At 37.6% G+C, this 18031-nt stretch overlaps 1 protein-coding gene across 1 annotated transcript in view; it reads left to right on the top strand.

The window, feature by feature from the left end:
* The window catches only part of LOC149831215 (cold-responsive protein kinase 1-like), a 39355-nt gene that overhangs the window by 16214 nt on the left and 5110 nt on the right, over positions 1-18031 (top strand). The window contains exon 6 of the mRNA XM_090012008.1: positions 1603-1753. Coding sequence (XP_089868134.1) covers positions 1603-1753 — 151 coding nt within the window. The remainder of the gene's footprint in view (positions 1-1602; positions 1754-18031) is intronic.

Genomic DNA, 18031 nt, shown 5'->3' with positions numbered 1-18031 from the left:
GTTACTGCACTCTGAATAGTTCTTTTATGTAATTGTCTCTAGACTTATTTATCAGTATTTCAATAAAGGATTGGTTTGGTTTGGATGATAGGTGTAAGTTTCTCTTGTGGTTGGTCGTGTTATCCAATTGAGAGTGAAACTGTAAAGGTCCCAGGTTTCTGGAATGGTTTCTGCAACGGTTAAAAAAAATCCGCATTTTTAAGGGGTGTGAGTTGGGGTTGTTACACCAACTCATCCTATAAAATGGAAAGAGTTCCATAGTAATCCCTCACACTTTTGTTTCCTTGTCTCGTAGTCTGAATCTTGTCTTGGAGAAAGTATTGTCATGCAAAGTCTCTTTATACAAACATACTTTTGAGAAAAACCCATGCATCACATGCCTTTTTAAATTTGACAATATTTGCGGCAATTTTGCGTTCCATGCTATTTAAGAACCAAGATAAAATTTGAGCAATTTCGACTTTCCAATGCTTTATCTTGACATGATATTCTTTAAGGTTATACTCTTCGTCATCATCAAATGCTTTTATTTGATCACCATTTTCTTTGTAAGTATGAGTTGTGGCTAACAAATAGTGACACTCACATACCCCCAAAGTTTCTTTCCTTTGAGACGATTTTCTATGATAGCAGCCCACATAAGATATTTGGAATCATTGAGCTTGAATGAGATCACTGTCACAAGTTCCTTATCGGCCATTTTTGGAAAATAAAACTTTAACCAATACTTGAAGAAGTCTTCTTCCTCTCGTCACAACCGCGAGCTTCAAGTACAATGAGATCACAAGAGCCTATAACTTTGATACCGTGTAATGAAATCTCAAATAAAAATACACTCACAATGCTACTAAGAGCATACAAGAAAGTGTTCAAGCACAAGCCCACAAAGGCAATACACTAGCCACCAATGGGAAAATACAAGGCCACTAGGTTACACTTACAATTGCTCACAATCGCACACAAAAGAGCACCGATAATATAAAAAATAATATTTCATTCACTGTAAAATGCTTAAGAAAAGCATATCAAATACATGGGAGAGATCCCATATATATAGAGAATAGAGGTCACAAGAGGGCTAGCACAACAGCTAGTTGGGCTAGTCCCAATGGCTAGAACAGATTCAAAAAATAAAAAATGAAAAGTACAAAAGTGCCTCTAATGGGCATGACATATTACAAAAAGAAAAAAACAGAAATGCCTCTAAGGGTCATGGCCTATTACAAATACAAAGAAAGAAAATACATAGGAATCCTAAGAGAATATATATACATACATATAATAACTATACAAGTTAACAGAGGGCAGCTTAGTCACCTAGTCGACAAAATTGGTACCTTTTAAGGTACCCACCTAGGAATTGCAAAGCTAGGCGTTTTACTTTTGTCTAGGTTGACTAGGTGGATTAGTTGGCGCTTTCGATTACATAGATTGCTTTTTGACATGCTTTATGTAGAATCAGAGTATATGCTGGTAGTAGGTGCATGTTAGTTTGGGAAGCTCCATTAATTGTCCAAATATCTTATCTATACATAGAAAATACTCAAGACATTAAGCAAATTTTTAAAAGCTTTTGACATTGTTGATCATGTTTCACTGTAGAGGATATCTGGCTCCTGAATATGCCATTCGAGGACAATTAACACGGAGCGCAGATACATACAGTTTTGGTGTTCTTCTTTTGGAAATAGTCAGTGGAAGATGCAATTATAACACACGTTTACCTGTTGGAGAGCAGTTCCTTCTTGAAAGGGTGAGGATTCTATGCTTTCATGTTCATGTACCACTTTATTTCTATTGCTGATATGTCTTATTTGCTTACATTATTCATGGAGTGGGCTACTCCTGCTCATGCTTTAGGTATATATTACTTGTTCTTATTGGGATGAGACGTGATTTAGGTCTGGCTCCATATGCAGCCCACCAACCTGTATTTGTGTATTTATTTGTTTACATTATATGCCCCTGTATATAACTGTTATGTCTGTATACTAAACATGGGCATTATTGTCAAGTAAAATATTATGTTTTCAGTATATAATGAAAAGATATAGAGCACGACTTCCCTCTTTTGGAATCGTGCCGGTTTCAGCCCCCTATTGACTGCTGTGTCTTCTATTCCTGCAATTATTTTCTGGTATATCTGCAGTTTTCTCATGGTATCAGAGCATGAGATGTAATGAAGTATGTGGAAAGATAAATAATGCTACAAGAATTCGCAATGTCCAACAATGGACAAATATACAAAGAAAATAATAGCCAAGTCCACTATGGGACAATTCATACACAAGCCTTGAGAGAATCACAAACTAAAAATATAAAATCTCTTTTATTGAAAGAGAGCACAAAGGCTTCACACACCAAAAAATACAAAAGGGTTTCACCCCTATTTATACACACACTAAGGGTTCAAAAAAGGAGGCTCCCAAAGAGTTGTTGGGAGCCCCCAACGGTTACATTTGTGACCGTTGGGGGTCCTAACGACTCTATTGTGGGCCCCCCATTTGGCATGAAATAAAACAAAACAAAAAATAAAAATAAAAAACAGAAAATAAAGAAAAGAAAAAAAAGTTGTTTAATAAAACAACTATGAAAAGACTATAATACCCCTATCGGGTATTATAGTGTTATATATATATATATATATTAATACATATGATTTAACACCCCCCTCAAACTTTACGGGGAGATGACCGAAAGTTTGCCAAGGAGAAACATGAAGCGTAGAGTAGGAAGAGCTTTAGTGAAAAAAATCTGCTAACTGATATTCTGATGTGACATATGGCAGTGTAACTGTTCCACGTAGATACTCATCACGAACATAGTGGTAGTCCATTTCGATATGTTTGGTCTGTTCATAAAAGGTATGATTGCTGGCAATATAAATGGTACTTTTGTTGTCACAACAAAGTTTTGAAACTCCAGTAAATTTAACCCCCATATCTTTGAGAAGACTTCGAAGCCAAACAAGTTCCATTGTAGTGGTTGCCATAACCCGATATTCAGCTTCAGTAGAGGATAGTGAAACTTTCTGTCGCTTCTTGCATCTCCAAGCAATTAAAGAATCTCCTAAAAAGACAAAAAAACCAGTAGTTGAGATTCTATTATTAGGATTACCTCCCCAATATGCATTAGTATAGGCAAGTAAATTTAATGAAGAAGATGATGTTAGAAATAACCCTTTAGTTATGGTGTTCTTGAGATATCGGATGACTCGGAGCACGACACTCATAGGCATAGTTGTAGGAGCATGCTGCAATTGACTAACAGAGTGAACAACGTGAGCGATGTCAGGTCTGATGATAGTCAGACATGTGAGAGATCCAATGAGTTATTTGTAGGGTGTGAGATCTTCTAGAAAAACCCCATCCTCCAACCTTAATTTTGCATCTATTACTTTTGGAGTCTCTACCTTTTTATCATTTGAAATGCCAGACTTAGTACATATATCTGCAACAAGCTTCATGTGTGACAAAATATATCCTCGAGGAGAATATGCAACTTCAATACCAAGGAAATATCTAAGAAAACCTAAGTCAGACATGTCACAACTATCTTTTAGCATATTTTTAATATTAACAATACTATTTTGATAATTTCCTGTGATAATCATGTCATCAACATAAAGTAATAAGATAACAATATTCGTACCTACACTTTTTTATAAAAAAAGCAGTGTCTATATAAAAAGAATGAGATTCCAATTTAATCATGATATCACTAAATCGATCATACCAAGCCTTGGGGGCTTGCTTAAGACCATATAAAGCTTTTAAAAGTTTAAGGGTTTGACCTTGTCCAATGTTAACTACAGGTGGCGGATCCATATATACTTCTTCATTTAGATTCTCATTTAAAAAAACATTTTTTACATCGAGTTGATATATAGGCTATTTTTTTGTTGATGCGATAGCTATTAAGGTTCTAACACTTGTCATTCTGGCTACAAGAGCGAATGTTTCCTCGTAGTCAATTCCATATTCTTGCGAATATCCCTTAACCACTAATCTAGCTTTATATCTTTCTAAGGATCCATCGCTTTTGATTTTAACCTTAAAGACCCATCAACATCCAATAGGTTTTTTATGTGAAGGTAGTTTGACTATTTTCCAAGTATTGGCCCTTTTCAAGGTATCTAATTCTATCTTCATGGCTTCAACCCAATGTGGTATAGTTTTGGCTTGATTATAATGAGCAGGTTCATAATATGAATATAATGTTATCAAACAAGCCTGATAATTATGTTTTAGAGACTCATATGACACAAACCTATTGGGTGGGATTGATTCTCTAGAAGATCTCCTAATAGGGGTTTCTTCCAAAGATTCGGTAAGTTGAGAAAACTTCTCCAAGGCGCTAATAGGCCTTTCTTGTTCTCTTCGGGTATAAACATTAATATTTTCATTACTGATATCAGTATTATGTGGTGATTCATCAATATTGGATACATCACAAGTATCCTCTATATTTTCAAGATGATTCATCGAATCATCACATATATCATCTATAAGGTCATGCAAAAACATGTAGTCAACCTCATTTTGTTTATCTAGTTTTTCAAATCTATTCTCATCTTCCAAAAAGGTTACGTCTTTTGAAACATATAGTTTGTTATTTTTGAAATCAAAACACCTATAGCCTTTTTTATTTTCTTCGTAGCCTAAAAAGACACATTCAATCGCCTTTGGGGATAACTTATCTCTCTTATGTAAGAGGACAAAACATTTACAACTAAAGATGCGAAGGCAATTGAAGTAAGGAGAAAATTTGAAAAGCTTTTCATATGGAGAGACATTATTTAGTTTAGAAGAAGACATTCTATTGACTAAATATGTTGAGGTTAAGACGATTTCAGCCCAATTTTTTTTTGGAATATTTTTAGAGATAAGCAATGTTCTAGCGGTTTCAATAATATGCATATGTTTTCTTTTCGCTAGTCCATTTTGTTGTGGAGTTCTAGGGCACAATTTTTTATGACAAATTCTATTTAGCTTTAAATAATTTTGAAATTCGGTAGATAAATATTCTCCACAGGAATCAAATCTAAGAATTGATATATTGCTTTGAAATTGATTTTGAATTTTCATATGAAACTCTTTAAAGAAGGAAAATACTTTCGATTTATGACTAAGAAAATAAATCCAAACATATCTAGTGAAGTCATCTATGGAAGTGACATAGTAAGAGTAACCACTTTTAGACATGATAGGAGATGGACTCCAAACATCCGAGTGCACCAATTTAAAAGGTCTTGTAGAAAGAAATGTTCTAGTTGAAAATGGAATAGACTTCAATTTCCCAAAAAATGCAATTTTTGCAATTAATGTTTTTTTTCTTACAAAATTTTTTTCCAAATGGAAAAAGATACATTTCTGAATAACTTGGATGTCCAAGTCTTTTATGCCAAGTTTCAATGCTTTTATCTTAGACATAAGTACAAAAAAAAATTGTAGGAAGGTTTAGATGATCCATATAGTAGAGGTCTCCCTTTCTATGGCCTTGCCCAATCCGCTTCCCGGACTGGAGATCCTGCATAAAGCATCCATTAGATGAGAAAGATATTTCACATCCATGGTCGGCGATTTGGGAAACAGAAAAAAATGTAAATTTAGTTTTGGAACAACTCTAACTTTTGGAACAAAAAGATTTTGAGAATTTTTAGAGTTAAGTGTTTCAATACTTATGATTTTTAAAAAGGTTTCATCGGCCGTGTAAACAGATGAACTTTTTGAATTGGTGCATACATCGGTTAATGCATTCTCATGTGGAGTCATATGAAAAGATGCTCTGGAGTCTAAGATCCAAGAATACGTATAAGGAGACGAAATAGATGCAATGGCCGCACCGGATGTGGAGGAAGTGGCTTTGAGAATTTGTAGTAGAGCCATAGAGATTTGACCAAGAGTTTCTTTGAGGTCGTCGCTCTTGCCTTCATCTTCTTTGGTGGTGGATTCTTCAAGGGAAGCCACCTTAGGCTTGAATGTTCCATTTAGCTTTGGGCAAGCGGGTTTAATGTGACCCGACTCATAACAATGATGACATACAATCATCTTTTTTCCTCCACTATAGTTTCTTTGTTTTCCAAAGTGGGGTGGTTTATAGGTTTTGACATTGTTGCCGGGTTTGGATACGGCAAGCACTTCATTAATATTCTTACTCATGCCAAACCTAGTTTCCTCTTGTGTGATTTCGGCTATGGCATATTCTATTGGAGGAAAAATAGACCTATGGAGAAGTGATGACTTCACTTGCTCAAATTCGGGACAGACCAAACAAAAATTGAAATAATCGATCTTGTTCCATTTGTTTTTGTCTTAGTTGAACATCCTCCATAGCAACCCACTTGGGCTCTAAAAGAGCCAACTCATCCCATAATGGATTTAATGCACTATAGTATTCTTGTATACTCAAATCACCTTGTTTGGTGGTTCTAATCTTTTCTTGAAAAAAATATGCTTTTGCAAGATCTTTTGGGGTATACATACGCTTCATAAAGAATCAAGCCTCATTGGCTCGACGGAATTTAGCTATATTTGCACATACCTTGAGTTCAACATTGTTCATGAACCAAGTAAGAATCTTGGCGTGATTGCTTTCCCTATCTCCCACTTTTCTTTGATGGTCTTTAATGACTTTGAGACGAGCATCTCCCTCAAGAGCCTTTTCTTGGTCTCCTTCAATCTTGGTGAGCTCTAATTGAGGTTCCGGAATAGAACCCATTACATAACCCCAAAGTTTCTTACCTTTGAGGTTGTTTTCCATTGTCGATGCCAACATCATGTAGTTCTTTCCATTGAGCTTGAAGGATAGATCGATTTTGGATTCCATGTTGCCACCAAAGTGTGAAGAATAAAGACAATGAGTAAAAAGATGAATATCATGCCTTTGCTTCTATGAACCCCTATTTATACACACACTAAGGGTTCAAAAAAGGAGGCCAAAAGGGGGTTCCCAAAGAGTCGTTGGGAGCGCCCAACGGTCACATTTATGACCATTGAGGGCCCCAACGACTTTATTGTGGGGCCCCTATTTGGCATGAAATAAAACAAAAGAAAAAAGAAAAAAAAAGGAAAAACAGAAAAGAAAAAAAAGAAAAAATAGTTTTTTAATAAAACAACTATGAAAAGATTATAATGCCCCTATCGGGTATTATAGTGTTACATATGTATATATATTTATATATATGTATTAATACATATGATTTAACATGAGATCCAGGGCTTGGTGCTCGTGACATCTTTATGACCATTAAGCTTGATATTTCTGCCTTTCTAAGGTTATCTTCTTGCTTCCTTATTCTTCCTTTCTTCTCATCTATCCTGTTCACTTCTCCTTCTATTTCTTCTCTTGATTCTAATGTGTTTTGGTAAGGCTGTTATCCCCAATCGGCTTTGTCATAGTTATTCTTTTGAAATCGTGACCTTATACCATCTTTCTTGATCATTCTATTTGGGTTTCTTCCATATTGCTTCAGTATTATTCTCCTATTTTATTGCTTATTTGGAATATTTCTTTCAAAAATATTATCCTCTCTTTATTCCTTTCACACGATCTTGGTATTTTGGCTTCACGGGTTACAAAATATTGGTTGACTATTGTTCAGATTTGTTTTGTCAGCATAGTCTGATTTGCTGCCTTTGGTTTGAGTATTGATAGTGATCTGGAAAAAAACAAAAAAAAATGCAGATCAGTTTCAGTTGCCTTTATTGTGTGATTTTTATTTGAGCATTACATTATTTCCCCATGCCCGGGATTTCCGGATTCATATATGCATGTACCCAGGATTTTCGGATTCATATCTGCCCATGCCTGGGCTCTTCAGATTCAGTTTCTTCAGTTACATATTGTGCCCATGTTTTTTGGTCTTGTATTGATGTTCTTTTCCCTCCATCAGTTATTTGCAGTAGATTCGAATTCCTCGCAGTCTACTATCTCTTCCAACTTCCTAAATCAGCTTGTTTCTGAAAAACTCATCAACTCCAATTTTCTTATTGGAAGAGATGGATCAGTCCTTTTATCAAGAGTCAAGATCTCGGTGGTCATATGTATGGCTCCATTCTCATCATGCCAGAATTTATTTTGTAGGAAGAAAAGGATGACAAAGGGGCTATTTTGTCTGCCAAGACAATTCAAAATCTAAAATTTGTTAGATGGATGAAGAGAGATAAGGAATTAGTGGTGTATATTACCTTTACCCTCTCTCAAGAGGTATTGATCGAAATCCCTGATGATTGCACATCTTTAAATTTGTGGACCAAGTTGGTCTAAATGTACTCTTAGATTTGAGAGGCAAAGATGATATATTTGAAGAGAGTTTTAGCTCTTGAAGGATTCATCCATGTAGATATTGGTGTCACGGGCTTACTTTTTTCAATAAGCCAGTGCAGCGCGACGGTCCTTCTTTACCGCCGCAAGCCTTTCTAACGCTCTATCATGGGCATAGAATGCTTTGCAAATCCTCGATGCGCCAAGCTGGCCAGCCTAACGGTCAAAGGCCACGTACCAACACCTTTCCATGTGCTGAATCATTTTCATCGGCTTTGCGCACCATCCCGCGCGCAGCTACCTAGCGGAAGATGATCAAGCGCATTTCCAAATGTGCATTCTATGTAGTTCATGTCGCTTAGTGTATAGCCGTCCCTGTTAAAATATGTTGTACATATATATATTTATATATATAGATCACGACACATACACATATATATATTAATTATATATATGTCTATGTGTCTATCTACATATATAAATATATATATATTTATATCTTTTGTAAATAGACCCATATAGGGGTAAAACAGTCTTTTTACTTCTTATCACATATTGTAATTTTTCTCCTTTTTCTTTTATTTCCTTTTTTCTTTCTTTTTTATTTTTTCTATTCTTTTTCTTTTCCACCTTGGAATGGGCCCCACCTAGGAAGACGTTGGAGCTTCCAACGGTCATATTTATGACCGTTGGAAGGGCTCCAACGTCCCTCTAGGAGCCCTTCCAAGGCCTCCTCTTTTGTCTATAAATAAAGGGGTTTCTCCCCATTGTAAGCTATGCTTCTTTGAAGCCTTTTGAGTGAAATATATATTTTTCCTCTTCTTTTGGGTGCCTTACCACTTTAAGTGGTTGTGTTGTTCTTTTGCCCATTAGTGGCTATTTGTGTATGTGCGTGCTCTCTTGTTTTGCTCTTGGAGACTTCATCCGGCACTTCATTACATGGTATCAGAGCCTTGGTTGATAAAGCTTCATCGGATCTTCTTTTGTCAAGTAATATCCTTCTCTTTAGTGCATTTATATTCCTCTTCTACAAATGGCCAACAAGGATGCAAAAATCGACCTCTCATTCAAATTGGATGGGACCAATTATCGCATGTGGGCGGCCGCCATGGAAAACAATCTCAAAGGTAAAAAACTTTGGGGTTATGTATGTGGAACCATTCCGGAACCACAATTGAAGTTGACTAAGTTTGAAGGTAATGAGGAAAAAGCTTTGAACGAAGAGGAAAAAGAGAAGGCTATTCTTGATTACTCTTCTAAATTAGAAGATTGGGAAAGTGAGCATGCTAAAATTTTAGCATGGTTCATGAACAATGTTGAATTAAAGATTTGTGCAAATCTCGCCAAATTCAAGAAGGCTAATGAAGCTTGGTTCTTTATGAAAGGCATGTACACTCAAAGAGACCTTGCTAGGCATTTCTTCCTACAAGAAAAGGTAAGAGCTACTAAACAAGGAGATATGAGTATTAGGGACTACTATAGTGCCCTATCCTCTTTATGGGATGAACTTGTCCTTCTCGAACCCCAATGGGAGGGTAGTGCTATTGCTATGAGGCAAGAGCAAATGGAAAAAGAAAGATTTTTTCAATTTATTCATGGGCTTCGCCCCGAATTTGAGCAACTTAGAGGATCCCTTCTCCATAGGGCCTCTACTCCTCTAAGTGATATTTTGGCCGACTTATGTCAAGAAGAGACTCGTTTGGCATTAAAACGAGATGTTGATGAAGTTCATGCCGTATCTAGACCCGGCAACAATGTAAGGCCATACAAACCTCCTCATTTCTTCAAAAATAATAGTGGTGGAGGAAGGAAAATCATTTGCCATAATTGTAATGAACCGGGCCACATTCGTCCGGATTGCCCAAGATTTAAAAAGAAGGTGGCCTCCGTCGGTGAAGTTCCTCCAAATGAAGACTCAAAGAAAGATGGTGACATAAAAGAGTCTCTTGCTCATCTTACCGAAACGCTTCAACAATTCATGAAGATGAGCTCCTCTCAGTTTTCTTCTACACCATCCACTTCCGGCGCCGCTATCTCCTCCTTCCCAGGTATGACCTCTTGGATTCTTGATTCGGGTGCCTCCTTTCATATGACTCCGAATGCATCACTCTTATCAAAAACAAGTCTCAACAAATTTTAATCTTTTGTCTCCACTGCCGATGGAACATCCTTGGATGTTGAGGGCATTGGGAATCTTGAGAAAATTTATAATGAAAACAAAGAATTTTTTGTTCCCAAAATTCGAATTATTCCAAAACTTAATTTAAATCTATTTTCCGTTTCCCAAATTACCGATTTTGAATGTAATGTCACTTTTTCACCTACCCATTGCTATGTGCAGGATCTCCGGTCCGGGAAGCGGATTGGGCAAGGCCATAGAAGAGGGGATCTTTATTATATGGATTTTTTGTCATTGCCAACCAAATCATTTTGTAATCATGTTCAATCCAAAGATATTGAGACTTGGCATAAAAGACTTGGACATCCTAGTGTTTCTAAATTGTATCTCTTTCCTTTTTTGAAAAAATTTTGTAATACAAATACATTCACATGCAATGATTGTATCCTTGGAAAAATTCATTCGCTTCCGTATTCTCATAGTAGTTTTGTGTCAAAAAGACCTTTTGAACTTGTGCATTCCGATGTATGGGGACCGGCACCCGTTCTGTCCAAGGGAGGCTACTCTTACTATGTTAGTTTTGTTGATGACTTTACTAGATATACATGGGTATACATTATTAAAAATAAATCCGATGTCTTTAACAATTTTAAAGAATTTCATATTCTTATTCAAAACCAATTTCAAAACAATATAGCTATATTTAGATCCGACTCTGGAGGAGAATACATGTCTAAAGATTTTCAAAATTATTTCAAAACAAATGGAATTTTACATCAGCGATCTTGTCCTAAAACCCCACAACAAAATGGTCTTGTGGAAAGAAAACATAGACATTTAATTGAAACTACAAGAACACTTCTTGTTTCTAAAAATGTTCCTAAAAACTTTTGGGCCGAAGCTCTTCTTACTGCAACATATTTAATCAATCGTATGCCCTCTGCTTCTTTAAAAAATGTATCACCTTTTGAAAAATTATTCAAAATTACTCCAGATTTTAATAGATTAAGGATATTTGGATGTAAATGTTTTGTGCTTGTTCAAGGACAAGATAAACTATCACCTAAAGCTATTGAATGTGCATTCATTGGATATGGTGAAAATCAAAAAGGTTATAGATGCTATGACACTCGAAATAATAAACTCTATATATCAAGAAATGTAAATTTTCTTGAAGAACAAAATGGATTTGATGTTCACACATCTAGAGAAAACCTTGACTATTCCTTCCTATTTGATATTGCTCCTAGAATTGAAACACCAGATGCAAGTACTTGCGATAATACTTGTGATGGCATCTCCCATCATAATGATATACTTCAGCATGGTAATGATTCTCAAGATGAGAATCTTAATGAAATGAATGTATATACCCGGCGGTCAGGAATTGAACATCAACCTGCTTTTGAAAGATATTCTCAAGATCTCTCATTAGAAGAACCTATTAATGCACCTAGGAGATCTTCTCGTAATAGTAGACCTCCACAAAAATTTGTATCTTATGAATCTTTCTCACCTAATTATAGGGCTTGTCTCATGTTAATTCATTCATATCATGAGCCTACTTCCTTTAAAGAAGCTAAAGATCATCCACATTGGATTGAAGCAATGAAAGTTGAATTAGAGGCTCTTAACAAAGCTCAAACTTGGAGTATTATTCCCCAACCATCAGGAAAAAAGGCAATTGGGTGTAGATGGGTATATAAAGTTAAAACCAAGTGTGATGGATCTCTTGAGAGATACAAGGCTCGTTTGGTTGCAAAAGGCTATGCCCAAGAATATGGAATTGATTATGAGGAAACCTTTGCTCCCGTAGCTAGGATGACTAGTGTGAGAACTTTAATTGCCTTAGCCTCCATTAAACAATGGCCTATATATCAACTTGACGTTAAAAATGCTTTTTTAAATGGAAATTTATATGAAGAAGTGCTTATGGATCCTCCGCCAGGTCTTGAAATTGGTAAAGGAAATATTCTAAAGTTAAATAAAGCTCTCTATGGTCTTAAACAAGCACCTAAAGCTTGGTATGATCTTTTTAGCAAAGTAGTTCTTGATAATGGTTTCTCCTCATGTTATACTGATACTGCTTTGTTTGTTAAAAATTCTAATGATCACATTACAATTCTGTTATTATATGTTGATGACATGATTATCACAGGTAATGATAAGGAAGGTATTAACCTTATTAAGAATATTCTCAAAGAGAATTTTGATATGTCTGATCTTGGTTATCTAAGATATTTTTTAGGAATTGAAGTTGCATACTCTCCCAAAGGGTATGTCCTCTCTCAGATGAAGCTTGCCTCCGACATTATTGACAAATCTGGACTGACTGATGACAAGAAGGTGGAGACGCCAGAAATAATCAATGCCAAGATGAGAGCTAGTGATGGCACTCCTTTAGCTGATCCCACACCTTATCGTCAATTGATTGGGTCGCTCACATACTTATCCATCACTAGGCCCGATATTTCTCATGCAGTTCATAGTGCAAGTCAATTTCAGACTGCTCCCTCCACCATTCACATGGCTGCTGTCATGAGAATTATCAGATATCTAAAAGGCACCATAACAAAAGGATTATTCTTACCCTCTTCTTCACCTCTTACTTTACTTGCTTATACTGACTCTGATTGGGGTGGTAACCCCGATGATCGTATTTCTACCACAGGGTATTGTGTGTTTCTTGGAGAGTCACTTATCTCTTGGAGGTGTAAGAAGCAACAGAAAGTTTCACTCTCTTCTACTGAAGCAGAGTATCGTGCGATGGCCACTACCACCACGGAGATCGTATGGTTAAGAAGTTTGCTTAAAGATATGGGAGTCTCATTCTCAACTCCCTCAAAGCTGTGCTGCGACAACAAGAGCTCTATCTACATTGCCAGCAATCACACCTTTCATGAAAGAACAAAGCACATTGAGATGGATTGCCATTATGTTCGTGATGAGTTCCTACGCGGCACCATTCAATTGCCTTATGTTCCAACCGAGTACCAGTTGGCGGACTTCTTCACCAAAGCTTTGCCATCGCCTCGTTTCTTCTTTCTCCTTAGCAAACTCTCGGTGATCTCACCGTGTGTTTGAGGGGGGGTGTTAAAATATGTTGTACATATATATATTTATATATATAGATCACGACACATACACATATATATATTAATTATATATATGTCTATGTGTCTATCTACATATATAAATATATATATATTTATATCTTTTGTAAATAGACCCATATAGGGGTAAAACAGTCTTTTTACTTCTTATCGCATATTGTAATTTTTCTCCTTTTTCTTTTATTTCCTTTTTTCTTTCTTTTTTATTTTTTCTATTCTTTTTCTTTTCCACCTTGGAATGGGCCCCACCTAGGAAGACGTTGGAGCTTCCAACGGTCATATTTATGACCGTTGGAAGGGCTCCAACGTCCCTCTAGGAGCCCTTCCAAGGCCTCCTCTTTTGTCTATAAATAAAGGGGTTTCTCCCCATTGTAAGCTATGCTTCTTTGAAGCCTTTTGAGTGGAATATATATTTTTCCTCTTCTTTTGGGTGCCTTACCACTTTAAGTGGTTGTGTTGTTCTTTTGCCCATTAGTGGCTATTTGTGTATGTGCGTGCTCTCTTGTTTTGCTCTTGGAGACTTCATCCGGCACTTCATTACAGTCCCATACCAGCTATCACTTACGAAAGATACACAAACTTTGCCTTAGCCTTGCGTGCCATGGAGCGTATTGCGACTCCATGCGCACAACACAACAAAACCTCGCCACCGAAGGAATAAGACATTGCGACCCCCAGTTCGAAGACCAGTTGATGATTGAACACCATAGCGAAGGGCACCACCCAGACTCATTCGCCGACGCCTAGGCATTCACTCGCCTAACCTCGAGTCACCATATTCGGTTAGAACCACCTAAGGTGATCCCTGGGGGAATTATCCTTAACCCACACACCCCCGTGCATCCAACCGCTATGCGTGAAAAACTCTTATAAGCTGAGAGGTCCTTAACCAAATTTCCAAAGGCAACATCCTCTGATTTGCTGGCGCTGCTTAACCAAACAACGCTCCACATATGTGCCGCCATACAACGATGTACTAACGATGATACCGATGCCTATCTTGTGTCGTGCTACCATCACACGTCACCGATCAAAGCAAACGCATACCGCACGTTCCTATACTCGATGCATTTTTCACTCAGTAGAGCTCCGCACTGCACATGTCCTATTCTGAAAGATCGTCCTGGGACATTCTCTCCCATCCAAAACCATTGTCATCCTCGACAATGTTGGTGTAGGTAAGAACGCAGTCTTCACTTATATGCCAGTTTCTCTTTGTACTTATCTTTGGTTGACTTTTTTTCTTCAGCCTACTCAACTTGTTCTGGTTTACATCTACCATCGCTGTAACCTTTAACACGCAAGTCTCATACCTTTAACGCATCTCCGATCACTTAGACAATGGTCTTTTGCTTTATCAACATCGAGCATTCTCTGCTCGTAATACTTTAGTGCAGTCACATACACAAGCAGGTCATCCTCGCTCGCACGACAAACTTGTCGTCTTTATGCTCATGGCTGGGGTGCCTTCCAACCCCAGCAAGGGCAAGTCCAAGCTCTTTGTAATCCTCGCAGAGAAAGACGACCACCAATGTATGCCGTAGGGATATCAACTCCCTTAGGCACCAACGTGCGATTTTCCAATGGTCCAAACTAGTCCTCAAGTGGGGGACACCTTGTTGCGTATCACTCCAAATTGGTCCTTCAAAGCGTCTTCTTGGACACTCGTCCTCACATGGGCACCTTTAGCCCAACACTGCAACTCCACACTCAAAGCCAACATGTTGTAAATCTCTCAGAGTTAGCAAAACATTCTCGCAGGAACCAACAAGCCACGAACAACAACTTTTTCTGCACACAATCCATTGAGGATCTGCCAACTTAAGGGACCAAAACAACACACATGCTTGCTCAACGTGGGCACTCCTTTAACCCACAATCTTGGGAAAGAATCTAGAAGTTTAGTTTAGTCTCCCATACCCAGAGGTGCAAATCCTTCCAATCAAATCTAACGTGCATTCTCTGCATGTATAAAGTAAACGTCATGCTCCACTTGTGAGCATAATGCATACTGGTTGGAATCTTTGGCTTATCTATGTTCCCTTAGTTAACTGAACAACAACCTTACACTTCTGCTTATTATCGACAAGATGACCCATACCAACCTGCCAACATCTTGCTTCTGTGTTCGGTCAACCACACTTCAGCTGCCAAAATTACGTAACCAAGATAAACCATCATAATCCTCTTCAGTGTCGTATACAATAAACAACAAAGTCTCCGTGAATCATTCTGCTTTGATGCCAATTTGTCACAAGCTTACTTTTTTCAATAAGCCAGTGTGGCATGATCGTCATTCCTTACCGCCACAAGCCTTTCTAATGCTCTGTCACGAGCATAGAATGCTTTGCAAACCCGCGATGCGCCAAGCTGGCCAGCCTAACGGCCAAAGGTAGCGTACCAACACCTTTCCATGTGCTGAATCATTTTCATCGGCCTTGCGCACCACCTTGTGCGCAACAACCTAGTGGAAGCTGATCAAGCGTATTTTCAAATGCGCATTTCATTTAGTTCATGCCGCTTAGTGCATAGCCGTCCCATACCAGCTATCACTTTCGAAAGATACACAAACTTTGCCTTAGCCTTGCGTGCGATGGAGCGTATTGCGACTCCATGCACACAACACAACAAAACCTCGCCACTGAAGAAAAAAGACCTTGCGACCCCCAGTCCGAAGATTAGTTGATGATTGAACACCATAACGAAGAGTACTACCCGGACTCATTCGCCGGCGCCTAGGAATTCACTCGCCTAACCCCGAGTCACCATACTCAATTGGAACCACCTAAGGTGATCCTTGGAGGAATTAGCCCTAACCCACACGCACCCCCCGTGCGTCCAACCGCTACGTGTGAGAAACTCTTGCAAGTTGAGAGGTTCTTAACCAAATCTTCAAAGTCAACATCCTCTGATCCACTAACATTGCTTAACCAAACAACGCTCCATGTTTGTGCCACCACACAACGATGCACTAACGACAATACCGATGCCTATCGCGTGCTGTGCTACCACCGCACGTCACCGATCAAGCGAACACATACTGCACGTTCTTACACTCGATGCATTTTTCACTCAGTAGAGCTCCGCACTGGACATGTCCTATCCTGAAAGATCGGCCCAGGACAATTTGATTGCTTCAATAAAATCAAAAGCATGATAGATCAACTGGAACTTGTTGGATATGTAGTTGAAGACAAGGATAAAGTTCAACATGTGTTATCTGGATTGGAATTTGAATTTCTCATACTCTCTATGACATTGCAATATCTTCCTCAGCTTCCCACTTTTGATGAACTAAAGTCCAAGCCGCTGCACTATGAAATGTCAATGAAAGGGATGCTTGGGGAGACAAAACAAGGGAATACAAGCTCTTAAGACGTATTGGTTACTGACACTTCTTTAGGGAATACAAGTTATAGACGAGGAGGACATCCAACTATGCTTTTTATCTTAGACAAATCTTCAAGCATGAGATCTATGCAATGAGCTGCACAAGGAGTCCAAAATATAGTCTTCCTCCTATCCTCCAACATCTTTCCAGCTGCTTGATAGTTGGCTGCATTGTCTGTGATTATCTGCGATTTTTCAATTTCAAAACATTATTAACATACTAGACAAATTATAAATATCAATGTTCAATAGAAAATTTCAAAAGAACAAAATGATATACCTGAACAACATTCTCTGCACCTACTGTTTCCACCACTTCATCAAATAATTTTAATAAATTTTCTCGATTCTTCACGATACTTGTTGCATCAACTGATTTCAAGAAGTAAATGCCCCTTGGACAATGAACCAAAAAATTTATCAATATCCTTTATGTTGCATCTTTCCAACCATCAACCATAATAGAACAACCCATTTCAGCCCAAGACTCCTTGTATTCTTTGAAATAATCATCAATCTTTTTAATTTCTTCTTGTAATAATCTTCCAGAAATCTCAGCTGAAGAAGGCAGCTTCAATCCCATTCCTACTGAGGAACAAACTTCAATCATCTTCGTTAAGTAAGGAGAATTGGCTGCATTGAAAGGAATGACTGAATAATAAAAAAATCTTGCAATAGCTGAACATAACCTATCTCTAGCTTTTCTATCCAAAGCTACTTTTATTCCAAGTTGTTTCATTGATGGAGACCCTGCCTTCACTTGAACAAAAGCATCAAGATTATGCTTTTGGGCATCATTCATCAATTTTTTTCCCTATATATATCTTTTCTCAGAAGACTCATCACTTTCATCTGACAAGTCCATATCATTTACTTCAACAAAGGAACCAATCTCATTTACAATATTTTTCTTATATAATTTGTGTTCCTTAAATGACTCCAAATTCTTACAAATTTTTTTTCTTACAGATTCTTCGACTTTGTCGCATGGTTCCACCTCTCCTTTAATACCAGCAAGATGATACTTAAGTCTATTAATGCCACCACTCATCTGTTTTGTATACCAAGTACATTGTACCCTCTTCTTTTTTTTATCAAGAGGTAACCCAAAATCCCACACTGGGTCCTTTCCCTTAGTGGATGT

This window comes from Nuphar pumila, chromosome 7 (assembly GCF_984573655.1).
Source record: "Nuphar pumila chromosome 7, dmNupPumi1.hap1.1, whole genome shotgun sequence".
Taxonomy (NCBI): Eukaryota; Viridiplantae; Streptophyta; class Magnoliopsida; order Nymphaeales; family Nymphaeaceae; genus Nuphar; species Nuphar pumila.
The sequence above is the reverse complement of the archived record's forward strand: the minus strand, read 5'-3'. Positions and strand labels throughout refer to the sequence as shown.